The sequence below is a fragment of the Lolium perenne genome, chromosome 7 (assembly GCF_019359855.2).
Source record: "Lolium perenne isolate Kyuss_39 chromosome 7, Kyuss_2.0, whole genome shotgun sequence".
NCBI lineage: Eukaryota > Viridiplantae > Streptophyta > Magnoliopsida > Poales > Poaceae > Lolium > Lolium perenne.
Genome location: NC_067250.2, coordinates 18,939,128 through 18,966,190, shown reverse-complemented (window position 1 = coordinate 18,966,190; position 27,063 = coordinate 18,939,128). Strand labels below are relative to the sequence as shown.

General features: G+C 43.8%; 2 protein-coding genes across 3 annotated transcripts; one reads left to right on the top strand and one right to left on the bottom strand.

Moving 5' to 3' along the window:
• Window positions 1-4,683: 4,683 nt before the first annotated feature.
• On the bottom strand, window positions 4,684-14,474 carry LOC127311250 (uncharacterized). 2 transcript variants are annotated; one of them, XR_011749419.1, is made up of 16 exons: window positions 13,762-14,474; window positions 13,470-13,525; window positions 12,128-12,186; window positions 11,853-11,924; window positions 11,477-11,560; window positions 10,720-10,827; window positions 10,332-10,394; window positions 10,163-10,243; window positions 9,262-9,327; window positions 8,357-8,512; window positions 7,736-7,813; window positions 7,439-7,477; window positions 6,599-6,681; window positions 6,242-6,314; window positions 4,907-5,171; window positions 4,684-4,822 (listed from the first exon to the last, which is right to left on the bottom strand). XR_011749419.1 is itself a non-coding variant. In XM_051341633.2 (15 exons), the coding sequence occupies exons 1-15, from the start codon at window positions 14,448-14,450 to the stop codon at window positions 5,001-5,003; spliced, it is 1,878 nt and encodes a 625-aa protein (XP_051197593.1). In that variant the 5' UTR covers window positions 14,451-14,474; the 3' UTR covers window positions 4,834-5,000. The 2 variants fall into 2 exon arrangements, 1 of the variants encoding a protein (XP_051197593.1); XM_051341633.2 differs by lacking the exon at window positions 4,684-4,822 and having other exon boundaries at window positions 4,834-5,171.
• A 10,568-nt stretch (window positions 14,475-25,042) lies between these two features.
• Window positions 25,043-26,719, top strand: LOC127313674 (phenolic glucoside malonyltransferase 1-like). Its single transcript, XM_051344151.2, has one exon. It carries the CDS (start codon window positions 25,082-25,084, stop codon window positions 26,504-26,506), a length of 1,425 nt encoding a protein of 474 aa, XP_051200111.1. The 5' UTR covers window positions 25,043-25,081; the 3' UTR covers window positions 26,507-26,719.
• The last annotated feature ends 344 nt before the right edge of the window (window positions 26,720-27,063 follow it).

The window sequence follows — 27,063 nt, the reverse complement described above, 5'->3', positions numbered from 1 at the left end:
TAGCTGTTGTTGAAGTAGCTATTGACCTGATCTTGACAGACTCTCCATGAGCTGTAGATTCCTCGAACTCGGACGCGAAACACCACATACCACTAGCATGGCAAAAGAAGAAGTTAGCAATCACAACAATGAAGCAATTCAGACATAAGCAATAGAACAAGACAAGTGTTGACAGCAAATCTGAAACTAACAGGGGCATGCATATCATTCCAAAAGTCAATCAGAAGTTTATCCTACACTACGATGGTGTCGTCCTACCACCACAACAAAAGTGGGTGTCTCATCCTAACACCGCAAAGTTCACCACCACCTAAGGGGTTAGTATATACCACCTCATAATACTTACAAAAGGGGGCCAAATGTTTTTCATTCTAGCTACTGCCAGAATATACATCATCATCATCATCATCATCATCATCATCATCATCATCATCATCATCATCACCATCTCCATGCATGCAACCCTTATCCACCGCCTCAAGGGCACCACTAGTTCTTGCTGTGGTACTTGCCAAGGTAGTTCCTCAGCCAGAGGACGCGGTGTGGCTCGATCATGCCGACGAAGCTGGATCCCTGGGCCTTGTGGTCGACGAGGTGGCTGAGGGCGACCATCAGATCATCCTCGGTGAAGCCAAGCATGTCCATGACCGCATTGTACATGCCAGGGTGCATGTCTGTGGGCTTGTTCGCCCTGATGGCCTGTGCGACCTCCTTCACAGCAACAGTCATGTTGGTGAAGGCCACCAGCTCGTCATCGGCGAAGGCACCTCTCTTCCTTTTGTCGGCGGTCGGCTTCTCAGGCGCATCGGTGGGCTTGCCAGCATCGAGGTTCTCCATGTCAGATTCCTGGGTGTCAGCATCCTCAGGTGAAGGAGGTGGTGCAGGCGAGCCCAGGATCCCATGGCGTACTTCCCGGTGGCGAGGTCGAAGGAGAAGATGGTGTGCATCTCGTCGTAGTTGGCGATGGGCACATTCAGGAACTCCGCGTCCTTTGGGTGATCCTACGATACGAAGGGACAAACATGTTAGTTCTGCTCGTGGCTGATCAAGAAAGTCAATGAGGACGACTGAGTTAGTGAGGTGCTCACCGCGACGTGCCCGCAGTAGTGCTCACCCTCAAGGACGATGCATTTGGTGTCCTCGCACCACTGAGCACCGCTTAGATCGCGGAGCCTGCTAATGGTGAGCTACCTCTGCCTCCACTTCCTCAGGTGGTTGTACACCTGAGTGGAGCAGACGGTCACACCACAGTGGTCAGCTAGGCCCTTCGCCACAGTATTGAGATGGACTTCCTTGAAGCCTTTGTCAGTTCTCACTCCGCTCTGGATCAAGCCGCACATCTTCTCCAACACGAAGTTGGACATGAAAGGAAGCCATTTCATGGTGGCATTCCTTTCCTGCCCAGTCTTCAACATGGCCCTCTCCACTTCCCTGCGGTTCTTGTTCTTCTTAGAGGTGGTCAGCCTAGCCGCCACCTCTGCCGCTACCTGAGCCACCAGGTCAGACACCGGCAGAGGGGTGACCTTCGACTCAAACGTGGGCTGCGAATCGGGAACTTGGGAAGGGATCTGAGAGTCCCCAACGCAGACAAGTGTCTGGCTAAACTCATCGCAGAAAGAGTCCTACACACATCGTAGTACAACCTAAATCAGACAAGCAGTTCATTGCAACAGTGAATAACACAAACCCTTGCAAGATCATGGCAGGTGAGCACATTTTTGACTAACCCTTGCTACAAGAACAAACCCTAGGCAAGATCATGGCAGGTGAGGAAATTTTGGACTAACCCCTGGTTCAAGAACAAACCTTAGGCAAGATCATGGCAATAGCATACGAAAATGTCGAATCCTAGCAAGATCATGGCAGGTGAGCACATTTTGGACTAACCCCTGCTACAAGACCAAACCCTAGGCAAGATCTGACAAGTCCTAAACTAGATCTAAACATCACCGCGGAACGGGGATAAGGGATGGCTTACAGTCATGGCCGGAGGTGAAGATGCGCTGGACCAGGAAGTAGCCCATATGTACTCGCCGCCGCCGCCGCTGCAACCGTCGCCGACCGGAGATGCGTGCGCCTCTTACCTGCTTGCCGACGGGAGGAGGAGCTCGAAATTTTGGGGGGGGGGGGACAGTGGAGCAGGGGGTAGAAATAGGCCATGGCGAGCGGCGGGAGGTGACGGAATCCTTCCCACCCCCTTTTCGATTTTCGCTTTTCGCCGATGCGCGCCGCAGCTCCCGCCATCTCCATTCTCGTCTTCGCCCGTGCACCGAAGATTCCACTTTGCATCAGCGAGCATGGAGATTTGTCTGCACCGCTGGAAACTGCCGAACCGGGCGTTCCTCCAGGGCCTGGCCTGACACTGCTTTGAGAAGCTGTTCCTGCAAAAACGCGGCTCGGCCCAGGCAACCAAACGGGCCGAAAATTGCTGGCCCGATGCGATCCAAGGGGGATGTGAGAAACCAAACGCGCCCTATATAGTTCAACTTTATTTTGCCAACCGTGGGCAAAACGTGGGCGGAGTGGTGGGCCTTCTGGCGTGTGTGTTGCTAGCGGGGGCTGGAGCACCAAGTTGCAGCGGTGGGTGGAGCTTCGTCTTCATACGTCCTCACGGTGGCGTCTTGTGTTCTAGTTTATCGGGTCTTTGGTGAAAACTCTGTGTGGCTGTAGCCATTGCCGATGACGAGATGACACCTGCGGGTGCCATTTTCCTTCTTGAAGGCGCCGTCGTGAAGGCCTCTACCTTGTTTGCGGGATTCCACCACTCCGCCCCAACCTGCCTTTTCGTGGTTCGGACATAAGTTGTGTCTCTTGAATCCCCCAAGAGCTCACTGTCGTCATGATCCTCTAGCAATGTCAACGTTGTTGCTTATGCACGGCGTTTTGTCTGGTTCTGGCGTGCATCCCGTAGCCTTGGGGGGATTTTTACGGGTGGCGTTAGGCCTCGGGAGACTCCGGTGATTTCTTCCTATTGCCGTTAGTTGGCATGGGTTGTTTGGCCGATAACTAGGTCGAGTTCTTTGGTTGGAGGTTGGGAGTGGCGAAACCTTTGTAGGTCTTTGGACTCTACCGGCGAGGGCACCATTTTCCTTCTTGGAGGCGTAGTTGGAATCCCCCTCCTTTGGATTCTCGAGTCCTGCAAGGTTGCATCCCTGATATTGTCCCCTCGTGGGTGGTGGTGTGGGCGTGGTGAAAGTTTGTTGGTGAGGACAGTTCCGATGATGCTTCCGTGCAAAAAAGACAACATTCCTTCGGCTCAATCAAGCATTCTCCGTCTGTGTAGTGTGTCTTTTTGCTTGTTTCCCTTACCCTTTGTAGTTTCATGTATTGTGTTTCAAGTGTGTGTAAGTTGTAACTCCTGACGGGTTGATAGCTTCGTTAATTTAAAATCAGGTTTATTTCGAATCTTCTGTCTACAAAAGAAATATGGGTGGAGAGGAATCCTTCACCAAAATTTAGTCGTGACAGGGCGTGAACTAGACGTACGCACCTTGGTGCCATCGTATGATGAATTATTTAGTACTACTACATAGTGCCATCAGCTGGAGTAGTATAGATTGAAAGTTAGCTGGTGAGCTGGCCTAGCTCATGTGATACTGCACGCCACCCCCATTGGTCATACTTGTCGTGTGACTGCAACTGAACCAGTGTGCAGGTTTACACCGGCTCAACAGACAGCCCTTGCTAAATTGAGTATGTAAAATTAAGTTTTTATCAATGAAATTGACGGAAAAAGGGATTTGCGTCGGGCAGCTGGGCCGGCCCAAGCGAATAAGAGAGACAACCGGTTTTATGTCCGCGGCTCGACCCGTACGGACGAAAACCGACACATTTCCGCAGTGGTAGGTATCCTCGAGGTCAAGTAGATCTAGGAGAACACTCGTGTCATGTAACCCGAGAGTACAGATAACGGTCGTAAGGATTCGGTCCATCGTCTACATGGTCTAGTCACATGGGACACAACTCTGAGGGAGAGGCCTGGGTGGATGTTGAAATCCTCATCGCGCTATAGTCTATCCGATGTGCATGGGAGGGTGACCATGGGGACAAGACTATGAGCTTCTGAGTTCTGAGGGGCCAACATCAGTACATCACCGACCCATGGATCATGGCTTTATTGCAGGATGCAGACAAGTAGATGTCGTTCACCATGCAACCGACAAGCATCAAGTCTGAAGCAGTACAGATATTGACTCCACGAACAACCCTGGAGACTTGGATGTACTGGCATAATGCAAGTGTTGCTAAGAACCCCACGGATGTAGGAGATCCAGCGCATGTCGGTGCAAGCTTCATGTACGATCCCACCGCTTTTGAGTGCGCCTCGACACCGCCTCGAGACCTTAGATAACTTACCCAAAGCGTGCCTCGACATCACCTCGAGACCAACTTAGAGAACTCACCCACAGTCTCAGAAATGGACTTCCCATCATCCATCATATCCTCCCAAAACTGCAGAGATTTGACTTCCCATCAATCCACCCAAAATAGCATGGAGATTCCACAGGTACCATCTTGGTAAATGCTCCTTTAGTCACGAGAGTACGGTCGGCAGGGGCCAGTGAATTGCATGTTCAGCAGATAGTTTGACCATCTGATTGGAAAAACAATCCTGATCAAAGTAACCCAATACTGTTTCCCAGGAAGATCATGCATCTTGTGCTCACCGTGCAATGCAAGTAATGCAATCCAACAATGTGTTATCTAATGATGACTAGCAAATATGCGTACCCAACCATAGTCTCTAGCAAAACGGACCAGCGCAAAATGACCAGGATCTTGCAACGTTGTGGTAAATTAAATTGGCACATCAACAGAACTACTCCCTCCGTTCCTTTTTAATTGACTCGGATTTAGTACAAATTTGTACTAAATCTGAGTCAATTAAAAAAGAACGGAGGGAGTAGTATACGAGTCATACTTACAAACAGACGTACACCCGTTAAACACCTACAGTCAGCCAGCTAATTGTAAGTAGCGCACCCTGCCAGGATGTAATGTCATACTTCTGGCCTGAACACGGTGTTTATGAACTCCTTCAGGTTTCTGCAGGGCAAGATCTCGATGCCGAGATCAAGCGGTTTGAGCAGCTTCTCTGAAGACTTAGGAACGATACATTTCCTGTATCCCAACTTCGCGATAGCCATTACCCGCTTGTCCATTCTTGGCACCTTAAGAGCAGAATAAAAGAAACATTAGTGCAACACATTGAAGTTTTTCTTTTTTTATATTAACACATTGAAGTTAGAATAGGTTGAAAAGCCCTTACCTTCAATACATCAGACAAAAAATAATCAAGAAATCCTGACAAAATAAATTGGATAGAAGAGAAATGTGTATTTCTCTTTAAAAACTGGACCATGTTGTGTATAGTCCGACGAAAGAGGAAAAAACTGATGTGGGGGGGGGGGGGGGGTACTTCCAATAGTAATGCATGCCAACTACAGTTTCACACACATTGCACATTATTCTTTTGAAAGTCCGAGTTTCCTCATTTGTGCATGACCACTGGACAATCCTAGTGACACTAGTATAAGCTGGGTGGTCAGAAGTCGATTAGCATTTACTTAACAAATGATATTTGAAAATATATACTCCTTCTGGTTCAAAATAATTGCCCAAGAATGGATGTACCTACACACTAAAACATGTCTAGATACATCCACTTTTGGGCAATTATTTTGAACCGGAGTAAGTACCAAAATTCTAAAATGATGACAGGCATACTGTTTTATTGTGCATTTACATTTTGCAAACCAACATTCATTTTAATGAACTCATGGTATAAATTGTCGCCCTCAGAGATTTTATTGATTTATATGGACGTGAGCTGCACTTATGCCATGTATGAAACCCATATGTGAAAAGTACAAATCATGGATGGCAAAAGGTTAGCAATCTAACACGCCTTTACATAATCAGGAAAAGCCTATATGGCAATAAATGGCTACCCAGCAGCTTCGTGTTTCATAATCTAACACGCCTTTACATAATTAGAAAAAACTATCAACGTCTACCATGTCAAATAAATGTCATTAGATACATCATGACATGCGTTTTCATATCGTATCTAGGAGTGTATGATATCATAGTTCTCAATAGGTTTTGGGCGGTCTCGATTCAGAACTTTCTTTTCTTCCGAATGCACAGGCCCTTTCCTTTAAGCCACAGCCCACAAGTACTAATAAAGAATATTCAGAGCCAAAAGTGGTAGCACAAAGCAAGAAAAACACAAACTTACAGTTCTAAGTTCACCACCGAGGCCGATCTCTCCAATAAATGCAATATCATTTGGGATAGCAAATTCTAAGAAACTGAAAACAAGGAGAAAAAGGTTAATTTAACAAACAGATAGGGAAATGAAGAAAAAAACCTCCCCAGCTTTGTTCAATTTTTTATACTTATCCAAAGTTCGTTCAGGAAATCTTAATTAGCCTATGTATATAAGGAGGGAGGTCTAGTACTTGTGCTTACTGAAGGAGGGAGGTGTAGTACTCATACTTACTGAAATTGTATCTAGTTATTCTTGTTCAAAAAAAAAATTTTTCAAGTACAGAGTAGTTATGACCTTCCAAACATAAACTGCAAAAGGAATTACCTGCTGCAAATTGAAGCTGCTATGGCCAGATCTCCTGCGGTCTCTGTCAACTCGAAGCCACTAACGACATTCAGAAAAATAACCTGCAATGCAAGCAGACAATAGTACCAGAAACAGAATGTGGGGGCGAAGATAACAAAATACCTAAATGATTGATCTATAGTCAAATTGACCAAAACCATGGCACACAGTAAAAGTTGACATGGTTAGGCCACTGTCATAAATGTTAAAATAGTCCCCTATAGTTAGAGCATGTCAGCTTTTGTGTCCATGCCCCTACATACCAGGACACATCCGTGACTTGGTGGATTGTTGGTGCAAATTAATTAATCGGGTCTCTTGAAAGGCAATCCGAGAAAATAGCCATATTTAACTTGTACTAGGTTTTGGAGAGACTCTCGCCCATGGGGCCAAGATAGAAGAAGTGTTCTTCTAATTCTTGCTTCCTTTATTCCTAATAAGGGGTCCTCTTTATATAGAGAACTAACAATCCAATCAAAGTAACAAATGGTAGATCTTATCTCTTAATTAACTCCCAAGCTAACAGTTATCTTCCCAATTTAAGGGGATAGACTACCTAAAGAAAAGGTTGGAGATATTATCCCATAACTAGAAGATGACATGGCAGGGCCATGTTTTCCGTGCATAGCACACCAGCTTACTAGAAAGACTGTCTGTGAATTAACACTAAAACCTTTGCATGTATGTAATTATAAAGATATAGGCTAATCGAAGCTTCTGGAGCTAGCTTACTAGAAAGACTATCTGTGAATTAACACTAAAACCTTTGCATGTATGTAATTATAAAAATATAGGCTAATCGAAGCTTCTGGAGCTTACGCTATCCTGAAGTTTTAGACCTGCTTGCTTCATAAGAACCTGTAGGGTTAAGAAAACATATTAATTGGCAATACATGCATTTTTGTGCAGCGTTAACACCAAAAATAACGGGGTAGAGTGCTAGAATAAACTTGCAGCGCTCTGCATGCTACCTTATCTAGTCTGGAGTGGCAATACTGCCATCGGACTGGATCTTATACCCACAGATTTACTTAAGATATATACACCATATGCAATGCTTATGTGGGGCATAATGCTTTATTTTTTTAGGTGTCATGGAAACGATGCAATACTTACCGATGTTATCACATCAGCCCTGCTTATCGGTATGCCAACAACTTGTCCTCGAGTACGACAGCCAGGAACACACAGTGCCTGAAATCGACATAAATTGCACCTCACAGACAAAACTCATAATTGTTCAACAGTGGTCTAACATGTTCAAAAAAATGTGAAAGTATATTCAGAACAGTGTCAAGAAAGCTCCACGAGGAAAATATTTTTACATTCCATGGTTGCAACTCGGATGCAATATCCAGAGTGCTGAAGAAGAAGAGTGGCCGTCCATCCAAACATAAAGTGGAGTTTGTTTTGACCGAAAATACAGTGAAGTGACAAAAAGGGTTATGAACAAAGGGCAGTACCATGTGCCCTGTTTACCAGATTGATACAAGCTTTATCAAAACAGTGAGAGAGTAGTTTGATAACACAGTAATTTGTCAAGCTTTTTACCGGAATTACATTCTATACCAAAAACCTTCACTGCAATGAAAGATGAATTTTATTGGTAAATGATTAAGTTTCGTTTTGAAAAAAGTAAGCTCACCATAATACTACACTACAAGAACAAAAGAAAGAATGCAAAGTGTTGAAAGGCAAATAAATCACAGGCTCAAGAACAATGGCGATATGTAGTACCTGAACTTCAACAGCAAAGGTCCTGGATCCATCCAAAACAACAGCTACAGCAAGCCCAGCCAGTATTTCAGAATCAGAGGCATGCTCAGTCAAGAACATCTCACTAGGATTCAGAACAGCTTGCAGACCAGACTCTGACATTTCAAATACACCAAGCTGACAAAAAACATAAGCGGCATACATTTGCTTTAGGGACTGTTTGCGGCTGATGTGCTATGATTGGAATCTAGTTAGTTGCATAAAACTTTACTAATTCCAGTAAGATGCTGCTATGACTCGAACGCTGCCTTTAACTAAGTGTACATCCAAAAGTAAAAAAATATAAGTGCACTCCAAAGCCACAACAATTTCCTGAAGAGCCTTAATTGCTTTAAAGCAACATTTAAATATCTTATGGACAAAACTGAACATAACATGTAGAGGTAAACGTGTAGGCAACTTCTTTTAGACAAACAAGTTTGGTATTTCGAATGAAATATTTTATAGCACAGGTGGTTTCCATAAAGAAAATAAGTATAGCAAATCACCGTAGGATCCTTGCCGGTTCAGCAACTAATCTCATGCATTGGGATTACAATCGGATAATTCAAATAGCTGGAAAGCCACAACACTCTACTCTGGAACAGCACACAATACGAGCAGAGAAGTAGAAGGGAGATAGAGACCAACGCCACCTAGTGGAAAGGAGATAGAGGAGCAACGGCAACACAAGACTGAGGAGGCCGAGAAAGGACCATGACAAGATTTGGGGTGGGGTGGGGCCTAGCAACATTCCATATTGTGTAAACTAGTGGCAGTTAATTTCATTAAAAGGGTAACTAAACATGCAAATCGGACACTGAAGCTTTTTAAATAAAAAAATATGCATTACATTTGACAGGAACATAGGGGTATACTGTATATACCTCATCTGTTGAACCGAAACGATTCTTCACTGACCGTAACAGTCGATGAGATAAGCATCTCTCTCCCTGAAAGAAGAGCACGAAACTTTTAGCGTTGCAACATTATCTTAGTGACAACAATAGTATTGCTTATTTGAAAAAGGCTACATGACCTGGAACATTCTATGAAGGCAATGTCAAAAGATGAAGAATTTTGATGCTTTTTACTAGTGAACCACGTAGTAAACAAAAGAGGGTCTTAAGAATAGGATACACTGTTTTGATGTGGAAAACCCTTTGCAGTTACAGGGACAAAAATGAACGCGCGAAGGGGCAAAACAGTACATGACGAGATTAAAAGTACTAGTAGGGATGTTCCTATAAGGACCCTCCATCTTGTCTACTTGTTCATATCCCATGGTTTAGAGTGGGCAAATGTATATGGGACAAAAAAGAAACTTCATGTAGCAGCATAACGCGTATGCATAACTAGTGCAAACTTCATTTATATGGGACAAAAAAGTTGGATTCCGTGATTTGTCGTCATACATAAACTCAAAAAAAAAGTGAGGAAAATACTTGTTGCTGCAGGGTTAATTTCTTTCACTCAATTCATGATTGTTTGACTTCTTTCCAAGAAGTATTCAATTCTTACTCGTGTGCTAGTATTGTGGACAAAGACAGTTTCTGGTAAACTGTTACAGACCTTATACCGTGTTTCGTAACTTCATAACAGGAATTGCTAACTTGAAGATCCTTTACACAAAAAATTATAATTAAGACATTCCTAGGCATACATCGCAAGAAAAGGAGGCAGCACACATATATATAATCTATAAGTTCTGCTAAAATCTTAATATTGTAGTACAATATTACCACACTTTATAAGCAAAACATGTGTTACAAAGCAGTATTTACCAACCTCCATATATAAAACAACATCCACTATGTGCTCTAGAATACGAGGGCCAGCAATATCGCCAGCTTTTGTGACGTGTCCAATCTAGAGAAATAGAGAGTAAATAATCAGGGAAACATAATCACCCATTTATGCATGACATAGGATAAACTTCTCGCAGTGTGTAACTTACCAAGAAAACAGGGATATTTGTCAATTTTGCGAAACTTAACAGGGCAGATGTGCATTCCTTGACCTATGCTTCACAAATAAATAGGACATATCTTTTAAGCAAGCGAAAATACGAAGATGAGTATTATGTTCATTATCAGAACTTATGCTAAAAAGGTATTTAGCATGCAGTTAAATTGTTACCAGATCCAATACTAAAATTCAGAGAAGTAGTCAAGTTCTCCTCCAGGATCAACTATCATATTATGTATTCATGAAGCTAATTTTGTTCAGTTGGGCATTTGTAGAGTCAACATAATAGGAACACCAAGCATGAACCCATTCTTTATATGATTTAATACCATGCAAAGCATGCCTCGACATAAACTGGAAAGTATTTTCTGAAATACCTGTACTTGATTCCCAGCACTTCCAGCAAACGCTTTTAGATAAACTGTCTGGATTGAATCAACAATAAGAGCCCTTGGAGATAATGGCTGGATTTTGTCCAAGATATCCTGTGGAACAAATGAGAGAAATATCAATAGTTTATCAGTTATGATCTATCTGCTAGATTCTCTCAAGAGGCCAAGATAAAAATTCTTTGGTTTGGTGAACTGGTAAAAATCTCAAAACACAAATATGAAATATTTCATGTCCAACTAGTCATGTTGCTTCTATTGTGCTTTTAGGTAATTAGTGATCCAAGAAAGCATAGTTTGAGATTACCGGCACAGCTTTACAAGAAAGTAAACATTGGCAAACTCTATTTAAGTATATGGTTCTTAAGTTTATTTTGGTTCCCTAGTGAAAATTTGTACAGCGCGCGTACCATTTGGTCATAGAACCGTATAATGAAAAGTTTCAGATCTATGAATAACTTTGTATCGCGTAAACCTACACTATCAGTACTTGGTAGCCTTATTAGATGGTATGAAACAAGCTCTCGTATACGTGACAATAACAGGAAGGGTCCACCACTCTTTAGCACTCAAGAATATACTCAGTTAGTCACACTTAGCTTAGTTAAGGAAACTACAGATTATCAGTTCCCCGAACTCCAACAGTAAAGCTGATGTAGTATAAGCACATTTTCGTAATCTCAAAACAAAGGTCGATGAAACTAAGAAAATGGATATATAAATGATACCAGCCAAATGATGTTACCTCAATATCTGTACTAGAGTATAGGTACAAATCTCTAGACCTGATACCCATCCGGTCAGCCCTATTTGCAATTTGCTCAATGCTCTGCTCACAAAGTTAACAGTTTTTTATTAAACAGTGCTCAGAAAAATAATACTCCCTCCGACTCATATTACATGACACTAATATAAATGTATCTAGACACATCTTAAATGTAGATACATTCATTTTAGTGGCAAGTAATATGAATCGGAGGGAGTAATAAATTTAAAATATCAAACATAAAAGTCTCCTAAGAGTGTCATATGGATATATCAGTCCGTGGAGATTTTGTCAACAAGAACATAGACCAGTTAAGAAATTGCAATGATAAAGATTGGACATGGTTACAACCAACCTCCTCACCAGACACATATACAACAGGAGATGACTCATGGTCCTCGGAACCGTCGGATACAATAGAAGCAAGCTACATAGAAGAATGCTTTCAGATTCCAAAGTAAAGAATACAGAAATTTCGAAATTCCAATACACAAAATGCAAGTAGCTAAGTAGATAAATTTTAACATTCCAAAAGTATAAGTAGAAAACTGAATGCAGTGATACTAATGGGTTGAAAATGCAAGAAAAGGCATACAAAATAGACAACGGACAGCCAGATTGCACATTTACCTGTAACATCAATGAACTTTTCCCAACACCTGGATCCCCACCAACTAAAACCAAGGAGCCTGCAAAATACATGTGTGATGGCAATCAATGAAAAACAGTAGGTAATACATTGATGCTGCGAAGTATAAAAAAGCTTCACGCAACGCATCAGATGCAATTTTTCTCAAACATGCTTCAACAACCCAATGTAACACATAAATGGAATGGCACGAGATGAGATCATGAGGAAAGAACTTGGCATACCCAGGGTTGCACAGACATGGTATGGGAGTTTTAATTTGTTCAGGTTTCACAATAATCATTCTTTAGTTGCAATCTGGCAATCTGCAATCAGATGTACCTGTTGTAAGGTAGTTAAGAGGAGAAGGTACAACACCCTTCCAGTAAATTGCCAACCCCTGGTGCTTATATTTAATTTGAACCATGACAAAAACTGCAAGTTGAAACAACTAAATCCCGTATCTGATACATGGAAAAATATTAGATAGGCATTGGCTACAAACTGATTTGAAACCTAAATTTACATTATTATCCCCAATCATATAATTGTAGTGGTGGACGTCATTCGCAAACACACAGGAACCATTAATTTGAACTCTCGTATGAATACAGATACACATGAGTACAGGTACCTGATTCTAGGATCAAAAAGATGTGGAGGGGATTCAGTTGAGGTGCAGTGGATGAATTGTACAGAGAGTGGTGGAGGAAGGGAAGGGGAGGCTTTGGCTGGCTTGGACCAAGGGGTTGGAGGGCAATAATTTAGGGTTCTGTACTACTGTTTATCAATAACTACTGAATACTCATGTTTACAAAGAACTAATTATACATCAATGGTTGATATGCTTTTTGGGAGAGATGCCTAGAGTATCTTAAGAACAAGAAATGTCCAAAATGGTACCTTAAAACTTACTTCGGCATAGGAAGTTACGAACTGGTAAAGAAGAAAGGAACAACAAGGATTTAGCACGAGTGCAACATACAAGCAGAAGATGCTAGTTCTGCAAGGGGAAAAAAACGTCTGGAAGTGGCAAAGAAGCTAAACTAGAGAGCTTATGAGCACATGGTTGTGCCCTGTAGCCTATGTCCAGTATGTGGAGCAGATTCCTCGCTCTGAGGCCAATTTCGAAAGGCGAAATGACACATAACTATATTTAAAAAGTGTCATCTGACTGACATCATATTTGATGAGACAAGGTTATCCTGAACAATTTAAAAGGTTTGGCGGAACTGCAAGATGGATATCATGGCTCTGACATTATACATATGTCATCCCTGACTGATCCTACACCAAATTTCCTTTGAACTAGTGCTACCAAAGGAGTTAAGAGTGAAGTTTTACCAGGAACAACGCCACCTCCAAGCACCCGAGCAATTTCGCTTCCGAAGGTGCCAGGCCTGCAAGTAAGAAAACCATACACATCATCAGTTAGTAGTGTGGAAATATTCAGTGAGCTACTATGCAAGTGCATTCCAAGGAAAGTACTATCCTAAAGCCGATTTTGCCATATTTGCGCAGAACAACCAACAAACTGAACATCTCAACATCATTTATCAACACAGCAGTTGAGAAGAAAAAACAAATGGAGCGAGCATTTCTCCAGATTTGGGCCGAGAGTTATTAGAAATGTTACAGCGGTATGCGCCAGCCGGTCTGGTCAAATCCCTTGGTGACCTCGGAGAGGCTCTTGGGCACCATCTCCTTGCTCTTCTGCTGGATCCAGGAGCGGGCGGCGTGGTGCGCCCCCTCGGCCGCGTCGGCGGGGTCGGCCCCCGCGACGTACTTGGTGAGGGCCCCCACGGCCTGGCAGCTGCGGCAGGTGCCCCACCACTGCGAGAAGCCGTCCCCGCAGTTGCCGCAGACGTAGGTGGCCCTCGCGGCCGCCTTCCTGCCCTTGCCCCCGGCCCGCCTCGCGGTGGCCACGTCCGCCCACCTGCTCTCGCCCTTCCCGCCAGTCGGTTTCCCCTCCGCCGCCGCCGCTTCGGGGGTGGGCGGGGGAGGGGGCGCCAGGGGTTGCGTGAGGATGCGGCCTGCGATGGGGTCGAATACGCCCCAGGAGCCCTCGGAATCGGCGGAGGTCTCGGGGTCGGAGGCGGCGGCGGCGGCGGAGGCGGAAGAGAGGGCCTCCGGTGGGAGCAGGGGGTCGTGGGTGGCCCGTCCATCGGCGGTGGGCTGGGGTGAGGAGGAGGAGAGGAGGCGGAGGTGGGGTAGGAGCGGGGGGCTAGGGAGTGGGCGGAGGCGGTGGAGAGGGATGCGGCGGGAGAGGCGGAGGAGGGAGGAGGCGGATGGGAGCATCGCGGCGGTGGTGTGGAGGTGGAGCATGGAAGGGGAGGGGCAAATGCGGCGAGGTTATTTTCGAGGGTTTTGTGGGGGGTTTGGGGGCGGAAATGCGGCGCGACGGCGCGGGAAAGGGCAGGGGTCGCCGCGCCGGGCTGGAGTGGAGGCGCGGAGGTCCGACCGTCCGACTGTCCGAGACGGGCACGGGGCTCAGTGTAGGCCTAACTATACCTGTCGGGCCGGGCTTGGGCCTGGTTCAGCCCGGCCCGGCCAGGACAAAAATAGGGAAAGCCTGTTGGGCTGCGGGCCGGGCTGCTCCGTTAATTGGCGATTTCAGTCTACCCAGGCCCAGCCATCAGGCCAACAAACCTAGGTCTAGGCTTGGGTTTTTCGGGCTAAGCTTCGGGTTGGGCTGTCCATGGCCAGGTATACATATTAGATGGATTGAAGATGTTCAGTTGAATTTTAGGTGGGGAAATCTTTTTGATTGTGGTGAATTAACTCTTTAATTAATATTATTTGATGCTAAAATGGATGTATCTACAACTAAAATGTATCTAGATATATTTATATTAGCATCAAGTAAAATGAATCGGAGAGAGTACATTTTTTTCATTTTTATGAGCTCTAACCTTACGCTATTCTTTCATGAATTTCGACTCTTCTGTATATTTGAAGTTTATGTTTTCGTTTACTTCATATGATGATTGTTTGTTGTCATTTAGTTCTTAATGATGAACCATTATATTTTGAGTAGCAATGATCATGGATTCTATATTGTATATATTGACAACAAACTACAAAGTCCATATAGTTATCGCATTTGTGCTCGAGGACGAGCATGGTCAACCTGGGAGATGGTGATGCATCTATGTTCTTTGTTTTTCATCGTAATTGATTCATATAAGTGGTTATAATCATGATATAGAATGATTTTCATGATTTTCTTAAAATATCCATTTTATTTGTATTATAACCATGCAAGCATATATACCCTATTTTGTGTATTTTTTAACTTTTTAGGGACCTTCGCGAACTTAAAAGGATATGAATTTTTTCTGCATAAGTTTTTTTATAGAAAATCAAGACTTTGAGCACTTGAACCTCACTTGGGCCAACAGGAGGGCCAAAGAGGGCCCATGGACTGGCCTAATACCCTAGTCGCGCATGGGGCCCACTTGCGCCCTCGTGACTCCAACACTATCGACCTTTGCGCACCTGGACTTGTCTTGACCTAAAACCGCTTATATATACATCCGTATTCACGATCTCGAAAGACAGCAGACCGCAGAAAGAAACACAAAATGAAGGCCAAACCTACAAGATTGGACGTACAAGATTGGACGGGGAACGCCACGGGGAGCCGCGAGCTCGCATCTCCAACCTCTCCAACAACATCTCTTACGTATCCATGATGAAGAGGAAGTAGTCCACCAAAAACTATGGGTCTGTGGATGTAGTTTGATCTATCTCTCGCTGATAATATCAATGTTCTAGAACTACATGATGTGCTCTCTGTAGGATAACGTTGCATAGAAAACAAAAATTTTCCTACCGCGAACACGAAATCCAAGCCAAGATGCAATCTAGAAGACGGTAGCAACGAGGGGATTATCGAGTCTCACCCTTGAAGAGATTCCAAAGCCTACAAGAGGAGGCTCTTGTTGCTGCGGTAGACGTTCACTTGCCGCTTGCAAAAGCGCGTAGAAGATCTTGATCACGATCGGTTCCGGCGCCACGAACGGGCAGCACCTCCGTACTCGGTCACACGTTCGGTTGTTGATGAAGACGACGTCCACCTCCCCGTTCCAGCGGGCAGCGGAAGTAGTAGCTCCTCTTGAATCCGACAGCACGACGGCGTGGTGTCGGTGGCGGTGTAGAAGTCCGGCGGAGCTTCGCTAAGCTACGCGGGAAATATGAAGTGGAGGAGCAAAGCTAGGGTTTGGGAGGGGGTGGCCGGCCACTCAAGGGGGGCGGCCAAGCTATGGTCTTGGGGTGGCCGGCCCCCTCCCTTGGCCCCTCATTATATAGGTGGATCCCAAGTGTTGGTGTCCAAGTCTTCGAATAAGACCCGAAACCAAAACCTTCCATAGGAGGGGGCAAACCTAGCCCAACTAGGACTCCCACCCAAAGGTGGGATTCCCACCTCCCATGTGGGGGGTGGCCGGCCCCCTATGGTGGAGTCCACTTGGGACTCCACCCCCACTAGGGCTGGCCGGCCATGGAGGTGGAGTCCCTTGTGGACTCCACCTTCCTTGGTGGTTTCTTCCGGACTTTTCTAGAACCTTCTAGAACCTTCCATAGAACCTTCCGCGACATTTTATTCACATAAAATGACATCCTATATATGAATCTTATTCTCCGGACCATTAGGAACTCCTCGTGATGTCCGGGATCTCATCGGGACTCCGAACAAATATTCCAACTCCATTCTATATTCAAGAACTACCATTTCAACATCCAACTTTAAGTGTGTCACCCTACGGTTCGAGAACTATGCGGACATGGTTGAGTACTTACTCCGACCAATAACCAATAGCGGGATCTGGAGATCCATAATGGCTCCCACATATTCAACGATGACTTTAGTGATCGAATGAACCATTCACATACATTACCAATTCCCTTTGTCTCACGATATTTTACTTGTCCGAGGTTTGATCTTCGGTATCACTCTATACCTTGTTCAACCTCGTCTCTGACAAGTACTCTTTACTAAATCGTGGTATGTGGTCTCTTATGAACTCATTCATATGCTTGCAAGACATTAGACGACATTCCACCGAGAGGGCCCAGAGTATATCTATCCGTCATCGGGATGGACAAATCCCACTTTGTTGATCCATATGCCTCAACTCATACTTTAGGATACTTAATCCCACCTTTATAGCCACCCATTTACGCGGTGGTGTTTGGTGTAATCAAAGTACCTTTCCGGTATAAGTGATTTACATGATCTCATGGTCATAAGGACTAGGTAACTATGTATCGAAAGCTTATAGCAAATAACTTAATGACGAGATCTTATGCTACGCTTAATTGGGTGTGTCCATTACATCATTCATATAATGATATAACCTTGTTATTAATAACATCCAATGTTCATGATTATGAAACTAATCATCCATTAATCAACAAGCTAGTTTAAGAGGCATACTAGGGACTTCTTGTTTGTCTACATATCACACATGTACTAATGTTTCGGTTAATACAATTATAGCATGATATATAAACATTTATCATAAACATAAAGATATAAATAATAACCACTTTATTATTGCCTCTAGGGCATATCTCCTTCAGTCTCCCACTTGCACTAGAGTCAATAATCTAGTTTACATTTGTAAAGATATAACACCTTGGTCTTGGTGTTTTATCATGTATTGCTCACGGGAGAGGTTTTTAGTCATCGGATCGACACGCTCGTAAACGTATGTATTTTGTAATTCATTTGCGTCTCAACGCATCACTCATTTCCAAATGAGTTGGCATTATATATGTTTGATCTTCTGGTGGAACCTTAATTCCATTTATCTGAAATATGTCACTTATATTGTCACACACAATATAGCTTCAAAGTTACGACTCGTCGGAACTACACCAAGTTCTCAAAGAACCTCTTGACTTAACATCCTTTGTCATTGTCAAAACAATGACATACTCTGCCTTCTTTTGTAGAATCCGTCACAATATTTAGAACTCTTCTAAATCTAGCATAGACAACTTCTAGCTCATTGTGCTACCTTTTAAACAACACTTCGTCTAATTTGAGATTGAAATTATATTTTATATGTGACAAAACCAATATCGGTGTAACACCTTACAGCGATTTGTTTGTCATTTCTTCATACAAAAATATATATATCCTTAGTTCTTCTAAAGTACTCAAGGATATTCTTACTGTCCAATGATCATCATATGAATCATTCTGGTATATGCTCATAACACTTTATAGCACATGATATACTGATTGTGTACATATTATTCGTGATCTATAATCACTCATGTGTTTTTACTCATTGAGTGTCAGATACACTCAAGTCTTGTTAAACCTTCACATGACAAGAACATTTTCTTAATATTTCTATATTGAACTACTTCAATATCCATCATATGTACTTTGACTTAAACTTTTTTATGTGTTTCAATCTATCTTCATAGATCTTGACACTAAATTTGTTTCAGTCCATATCCTTTCATTGAAGTTAATTCTCAATGAAACCTTTTAATCAAGTATATAATTACATCATTTATAACCAACTATATGTCACCTACATAAAGTATTATAAATGTGTCTTAGCGCTCCCACTTAATTTCTTGCAAATGCAAGCCTCTTCATCGTCTACGATGAAATCAAAAAACTCTTTGACTATTTCATCTGGTGAAGATTCCAACTCCGTGATACTTACTTCATCCAATTGAAGCTTGTATAGCTATCTAGTATTCCACGGACCAGCAAAACTCTTGGTTGTATCTTGTATACATACATTAAGTAGTGTATTTTGCCATCCTACTAGCATATCTCATAAAAGAAATATGTAGTGATTACTAGAATAATCCACATAGACTATAAGCATTGCTACGGAAGATCTAATCTTATCGTATTCAACTCTTTGAACTTTGTTGTAAACAATTTTTCGATAAGTCAAGCTTTCTTCAAGGATATTTCATCCAAGTCTATCAATTTCATAGATCCATTTACTTTCATAAAGTATTCATCTATCTTGGATTTCATGGCGTATAGCTATTTTAACGGAGTCAGGGCCCATCATAACTTCTTTGTTTTGTAGTTGGTTTATCATTGTTCAAAATCAATCCTTTGTCCACAAATCATTTATTTGATCGCAAAGTAAACCATACCTACAAGGTTCAATATGTACTTCGATCTCCATGGCTAAAACACTTTGTAGTCATGAGAGCCATGATAAATCGTGGCCGCTTAGAAACCAATTCCGATGCTGTGCTACTCTGATCATTATGCTCAGTTTCATAAACCTTATCAAATTATATTGTCCTCCCACTCAAATACTTCACTCGAAACAATTTCTCGGAAATAAGAAACATTGACAAACACTTTTGTCTTTGTCTCGTGGGAAGAATTCCCAATTAAATCTCTGGGATAACCAACAAAGACATTCATCCGATTTTGGTTGACTATTAGGGTTTATACCCATGCCATAACTTGTATGGTGTCATTTCAACGGATCATGATGATGCTCTATTCAGTGTAAAAGCGGTAGTCACTAAAGCATAATCCACAAAAATATAATGGCATCAATATTTTATCTCATCATTGATCCAACAAAGTTTGGATATATCTCTTGGATACTTCATCATCACTATGATACTCCAAGAAACGTAAGTTGTAGAACAATTTCATAACTCTCTTAGATGTTCGCTAAAACTCGTAATTCAAATATTTCCACCATGATCCAATCATAGATATTTGATTTCTATTACGATGATTTCCACTTCATGCTGAAATTTATTTGAATCCTATTCAAATATTTCAAACTTTTCCTTATTGAATATATCCACATATATACTCAATTCATTGTTTGAAAGTTTTCATGAAGTAGAAGAATCTTCCGCACACAACTATGCCCAGTGAACCACATATATCATTATGTATGTTTTCACTAAGTTAGTTGCCCGTTCAACTCTTCGGCCTATGAACGGTATTTAGGTCATTACTTTTTAGAAAAGATTTTGCAAGTGCCAAACGATTCAACAAATCGAATGACTCCAAAAATCCATTTGCATGGAGTTCCTTCATGCGATCCTTTCTAACATGACCTAAATTGCGGTTCCACAAATAAGTGGAATTCAAATCATTTGCCTTATGGCATTTTAGCGTCAGTGTTATGTATGTGTGTTTCACTATTAAGATTTATAATAACTTATCCATCGTACATGGAGTAATGTCATAATTTAAACAACTCATTGTTTTCATTTGACCAGAGCAAAATAACAATTATTAAGTTCTTTATTATAAATTCTAAGGGCTAGATAGAATGCCAACGATGAACACAATAACACTTTATTTTTGTTCCAGACGTGCATTCCTATCATATTCCTTGTCGATCACTTAGGCCATTGTATTCTTGTATTGCGTTGTTTTGTATGACACTTCATACCAACCAATATGGTACTATTACCCATGTAATTGTTTGTGTGTGGTATGTAGGAATACAACCATAACATGTATATGATTTATATACACTGAGCTAGACTTTCTAGTCTTTTTTTCTTTTGCCAAAATATCTTTTGCGGTTTCTCTTTTAGCTTTCCTCATTATTCGGAAAAACATTTCAACATCAATAACTTCTAGGTTTGTTGGTCAAATACCAATAACCTTGAGGTTCTTACTTTGAAGTTGATCATCATATGACAAGTGTTTCAGATTTCACTATTAGTAACTTTGTAATACGATGAACAATTTCACTCATAATTTTATCCATCAATTCATGATAACTTTACGAGACCATGTCTGTACATGCTAGGCTCATAAAGTTTAAACCTTAGTATTCGCATATGCAAATCTGGTTTGCACCCGTTGGAAGCACACGTAGAATCTATAACACCCGATCATCACGTGATGCTTCGAAACGACGAGTCTTAGCAACGGTGCATACTAAGGACAATCACTTCATGGATATGCGAATATTGTTAGTGCCCCAATAGTTGGAGGATTGGGACGCCTTGCGTCTTCAACCTTCGTACATTCCCATAAAACTTATGAGTTTATGTAGTCTCACCAAATTTATATTCTATCATCTTGCAATAAGGTCTTAGATATCACATATATCTCGTACCTTGATTATTTCTGAAAACTAAATTTTCAGCTCCTTACTTTTCAAACAGATTTGAACTTCAAGTTTCACGGAGACAAGATAACTTTAGGTACTAATTGGAACCATAGCTATTTGAATCAACAATGTGAGGTTTACTAAAAGTTTGCAATAGGACTTAATCATTTCTTGATTCATTAACAATACGGTACCAATCCGTAAAGTTTCTTATCAGATTTTAACAGTATTTCTATCTCAATAACAAGACTAGCGCATAGTAGAAAACGGATGCCAATACTACAAAATTAATTCAAAATACTACTCAGACTATGTTTATGATAATTAGTTCATGTTTTAATCTAATTACTAATGAACTCCCACTTAATACAACATCCCTCATAGTTGTTAAGTGGTACACGATCCAAATCCACTACACCAAAACCGATCATCACGTGAGATGATGTAGCTTCAATGGTGAACATCAACATGTTGATCATATCATCCATATGACTCGTGTTCAACCTTTCGGTTTCCGTTGTCCCGAGGCCATGTCTATACATGCTAGGCTCGTCAAGCAAACCCAAGTATTCCGCGTGTGCAACATGGCTTACACCCGTTGTATGTCAAGTTTATCACACCCGATCATCACGAGATGCTTCAAAACGTCGAACAATGCAACGGTGCATACGAGGGAAGAACACTTTATTATCTTGATATTAATGTGAGGGATCATCTTATAATGCTACCGTCGCGATCTAAGCAAAATAAGATGCATAAAAGGATTAACATTACATGCAGTTCATATGTGATATGATATGGCCCTTTTGTCTTTGCGCCTTCGATCTTCATCTCTAAAGCACGGACATGATCTCCATCATCTTCGGGCATGATCTCCATCATCGTCGGCGTAGCGTCAAGGTCCATGGCGCCGTCTTCATGGTTGTTCACCTCATGTAGCAACTATTACAACTACTTTGAAATACTACTCAACATGAAAATTAAAGACAACCATAAGGCTCCTGCCGATTTGCCACAATACAATAATGATCATCTCATACATATTCATCATCATATCATGGCCATATCACATCACCAAACCCTGCAAAAACAAGTTAGACGTCTCTAATTTGGTTTGCATATTTTACGTGGTTTAGGGTTTTCGAGAGAGATCTAATCAACCTACGAACATGAACCACAACGGTGATACTAGTGTTGTCAATAGAAGAGTAAATTGAATCTTCACTATAGTAGGAGAGACAGACACCCGCAAAGCCTCTTATGCAATACAAGTTGCATGTCGAACGAGGAGCAAGTCTCATGAACGCGGTCATGTAAAGTTAGCCCGAGCCGCTTCATCCCACTATGCCACAAAGATGCAAAGTACTCAAACTAAAGACAACAAGAGCATCAACGCCCACAAAACCATTGTGTTCTACTCGTGCAACCATCTATGCATAGACACGGCTGCGATACCCTTTGTAGGATAACGTTGCATAGAAAACAAAAATTTTCCTACCGCGAACACGAAATCCAAGCCAAGATGCAATCTAGAAGACGGTAGCAACGAGGGGATTATCGAGTCTCACCCTTGAAGAGATTCCAAAGCCTACAAGAGGAGGCTCTTGTTGCTGCGGTAGACGTTCACTTGCCGCTTGCAAAAGCGCGTAGAAGATCTTGATCACGATCGGTTCGGCGCCACGAGCAGGCGGCACCTCCGTACTCGGTCACACGTTCGGTTGTTGATGAAGACGACGTCCACCTCCCCGTTCCAGCGGGCAGCGGAAGTAGTAGCTCCTCTTGAATCCGACAGCACGACGGCGTGGTGTCGGTGGCGGTGTAGAAGTCCGGCGGAGCTTCGCTAAGCTACGCGGGAAATATGAAGTGGAGGAGCAAAGCTAGGGTTTGGGAGGGTGGCCGGCCACTCAAGGGGCGGCCAAGCTATGGTCTTGGGGTGGCCGGCCCCCTCCCTTGGCCCCTCATTATATAGGTGGATCCCAAGTGTTGGTGTCCAAGTCTTCGAATAAGACCCGAAACCAAAACCTTCCATAGGAGGGGGCAAACCTAGCCCAACTAGGACTCCCACCCAAAGGTGGGATTCCCACCTCCCATGTGGGGGTCGCCGGCGCCCTATGGTGGAGGCCACTTGGGACTCCACCCCCACTAGGGCTGGCCGGCCATGGAGGTGGAGTCCCTTGTGGACTCCACCTTCCTTGGTGGTTTCTTCCGGACTTTTCTAGAACCTTCTAGAACCTTCCATAGAACCTTCCGCGACATTTTATTCACATAAAATGACATCCTATATATGAATCTTATTCTCCGGACCATTCCGGAACTCCTCGTGATGTCCGGGATCTCATCCGGGACTCCGAACAAATATTCCAACTCCATTCTATATTCAAGAACTACCATTTCAACATCCAACTTTAAGTGTGTCACCCTACGGTTCGAGAACTATGCGGACATGGTTGAGTACTTACTCCGACCAATAACCAATAGCGGGATCTGGAGATCCATAATGGCTCCCACATATTCAACGATGACTTTAGTGATCGAATGAACCATTCACATACATTACCAATTCCCTTTGTCTCACGATATTTTACTTGTCCGAGGTTTGATCTTCGGTATCACTCTATACCTTGTTCAACCTCGTCTCCTGACAAGTACTCTTTACTCGTACCGTGGTATGTGGTCTCTTATGAACTCATTCATATGCTTGCAAGACATTAGACGACATTCCACCGAGAGGGCCCAGAGTATATCTATCCGTCATCGGGATGGACAAATCCTTTGTTGATCCATATGCCTCAACTCATACTTTCCGGATACTTAATCCCACCTTTATAGCCACCCATTTACGCAGTGGTGTTTGGTGTAATCAAAGTACCTTTCCGGTATAAGTGATTTACATGATCTCATGGTCATAAGGACTAGGTAACTATGTATCGAAAGCTTATAGCAAATAACTTAATGACGAGATCTTATGCTACGCTTAATTGGGTGTGTCCATTACATCATTCATATAATGATATAACCTTGTTATTAATAACATCCAATGTTCATGATTATGAAACTAATCATCCATTAATCAACAAGCTAGTTTAAGAGGCATACTAGGGACTTCTTGTTTGTCTACATATCACACATGTACTAATGTTTCGGTTAATACAATTATAGCATGATATATAAACATTTATCATAAACATAAAGATATAAATAATAACCACTTTATTATTGCCTCTAGGGCATATCTCCTTCACTCTCATGAATGTGGCTTTATATGTAACCTTTTTGTGGTCGATTTTTGCTTTTTATAAGATTGCTATTTGAGATTGCATTTTCAGTTTGTGGGGGAGATATAAGTAGATGTAGATGTACTCCCTCCGTACTGAAATAAGCTGCGCGAGCTATATACAAATTTACTTTTTAAAAAACCCACACAGATTTCAACCACTACAAATTAGGCTGATTTCAAAATCCAAACTTCCCGATCACCGTCCGCGATTCATGGAAGTCCTGTGGTCCCTCCTTTTCTTTAATCTTAACCTTATTTGTTTTTGACTTTCTTTTGTTATCTGTTGTTAACCTGACAGTCAACTTCTGAAACTGACAGTCATCACAACCCTCCGGTGCGCGCGTGTCACTGACACACGACAGCTCGGACAGTCGGACAGACACAGCTAGCTTCCTAACTTCAAGGCCCAACTGTGTACCGCTATTACAGAGATCGGATCAAGCAGCGTCGCAGATCGGGTACATTAATCTTGCTGGACCGGTCGCGGGTCGTGGTTTGCTCGTCGTGTGGGCACTAGTTATCGATGATGTTGAATAAAAGAGAAGAAGCATGCCAAAAATGCTCAGGTACGCCGGCTAGCTGAGTTGACGATGGCTCGCGTCCTCCGCACCTCCCTCGTCGCGCCATCGCCGTCGTCCGGCGAGGCGACCCTTCCCGAGCGCTCACTCCCACTCACCTACCTGGACGCCATGTGGCTCCACACCTTGCCGGTAGAGCGCGTATTCTTTTTTCACCACGCACACGAGCACGGCGGCGCCGTCGACGTCCTCCTCTCCAACCTCCAGGACTCCCTGTCCAACGCGCTCCGCTCCTTCTATCCGCTCGCCGGCCGCCTCCGCCTCGCTCCCGGGACGCCTAACCGGTACGAGCTCCACTACCGGCCGGGCGACGGCGTCAGCTTCACCGTGGCCGAGTACGATCTTGCAGGCGTCGACGAGCTCGCCACGGACGGGCCAACGGAGGTCGCAAAGATCGCCCCTCTCGTGCCGCCGCTGCCGGAGGGCGGCGCCGTGCTCGCTCTGCAGGCCACCGTGCTCCGCTGCGGCGGCCTCGCCATCGGCGTGACCGTCCACTACGCCGCCTGCGACGGCGCCTGCTCCACGCACTTCCTCCACACGTGGGCGTGGGAGGCGGCTTCCCCCGGGGCCGTCGCGCCCGAGCCGCCCGTCATCGGCCGCACCTTCATCCGCGACCGCGACGACCTCTACGACACTTTCGCCGCCCCAAGGTCGTACAAGAGCCGCGACGGGAAGCCAGTCAGGTCGCCCGACAAGCTCCTCGCCACGTTCGCGCTGTCCGAGGAGCACCTACGGAGCATCAAGGACACAGTCGCACGCGAGGCAGTGCGCCGCGGCGTGTCGCCCCCACCGCCTCGCCCCACGTCGATCGTCGCCACATACGGCTTCATCTGGCACTGCCACTACTGGGCCAAAGAAGGCGGCGGCGCCAAAGGTGAGCCTTCTGGCGGCACTAGCGACCGCGCCTACGCCGTGTTCGCCGCCGACCACCGTGCACGGCTGGACCCGCCTGTCCCGGCCAGATACCTCGGCAACTGTGTTGGCCTGTGCTTCGCCTCGGCGAGCAGGAAGGAGCTACTCACCGCCGCCGGCGCAAGCGGCCTGTTCGCCTCGTGCTCCGCCGTCGCCGCCGCCATCGACGAGGCGACGCGCCGCGGAGACGGCAAGCGGGGGTGCTGGGACGGGTGCCTGGAGCGCGTCGTCGAGGCGTACGGCGCCGGGGTCCCGCTGACGCTGGCGGGGTCGCCCAGGTTCCGCGTATACGACGTCGACTTCGGGTTCGGGAGGCCGGCGAAGGTGGAAATCGTCTCCGTGGCGAGGACGGGCGCGATGTCGGTGGCAGAGGGCCGCGGTGGCACCGGCGGGACGGAGGTGGGCATCTCGCTCCCGCCGGACGGCATGGCCAGGTTTCAGAGGTGTTTCGCCGACGCGGTCGCGTGCCTCTCCGCGTCGTCACCACCTGCCGAAGCGCAACTGCCAGGCAGTGTGGCAGTCTGACAGCAATCCACTGTATGTTAAAACATAGAGTGCAATTTGCAATCGTGATCGAGATTGGAAATGACTATATCAACCACGTTGTTAAAACGTTTGCGCTCATGATACTACCATCCCCTAGTTTGGATCCTGTCTCTCCTAGATCTCGGTTGTTTTCGCATCTTGTAGGAATTTTTTTTTTGGTTTTTCTATGTTGCAGATCCCGTTAGAAAATTTGAATTTAAACATTTTTAAAAATAAAAAATACAAGATATAGACGATATTATAATCTACCGGTGTGTAAATTTTTATAATAAATATGTTACAATTTCGGCTAGCAAAAATGACAAATCTAGATTTTTTGCGTGAGTGAAGTAATGAACACTGGTATCTCGATTTCATCCTTTTGTGAGATTTTTTCATTTTTATTGAGGACAAAATACAGTGTATTTTGCTCCAAATATTTATATACCGATACACCGATAGAATGCAACACTGTCTACATCCAGGTATTTTTCTTAATTTTTTGAAACCTTTTCCACGAGAGTACGCGGAAGCCTACCATATTTTTATAGAAGCCA

Excerpts from the sequence above, each read along its gene's own strand:
- LOC127313674 (XM_051344151.2), top strand. The coding sequence starts at position 25,082 with ATGGCTCGCGTCCTCCGCACCTCCCTCGTCGCGCCATCGCCGTCGTCC.
- LOC127311250 (XM_051341633.2), bottom strand. The coding sequence starts at position 14,450 with ATGCTCCACCTCCACACCACCGCCGCGATGCTCCCATCCGCCTCCTCC. Across the intron at positions 11,925-12,127 it reads AAAGTTCATTGATGTTACAG|CTTGCTTCTATTGTATCCGA; the intron begins GTAAATGTGCAA and ends TCTTCTATGTAG. Across the intron at positions 5,172-6,241 it reads TCGGTGGTGAACTTAGAACT|GTGCCAAGAATGGACAAGCG; the intron begins GTAAGTTTGTGT and ends TCTGCTCTTAAG.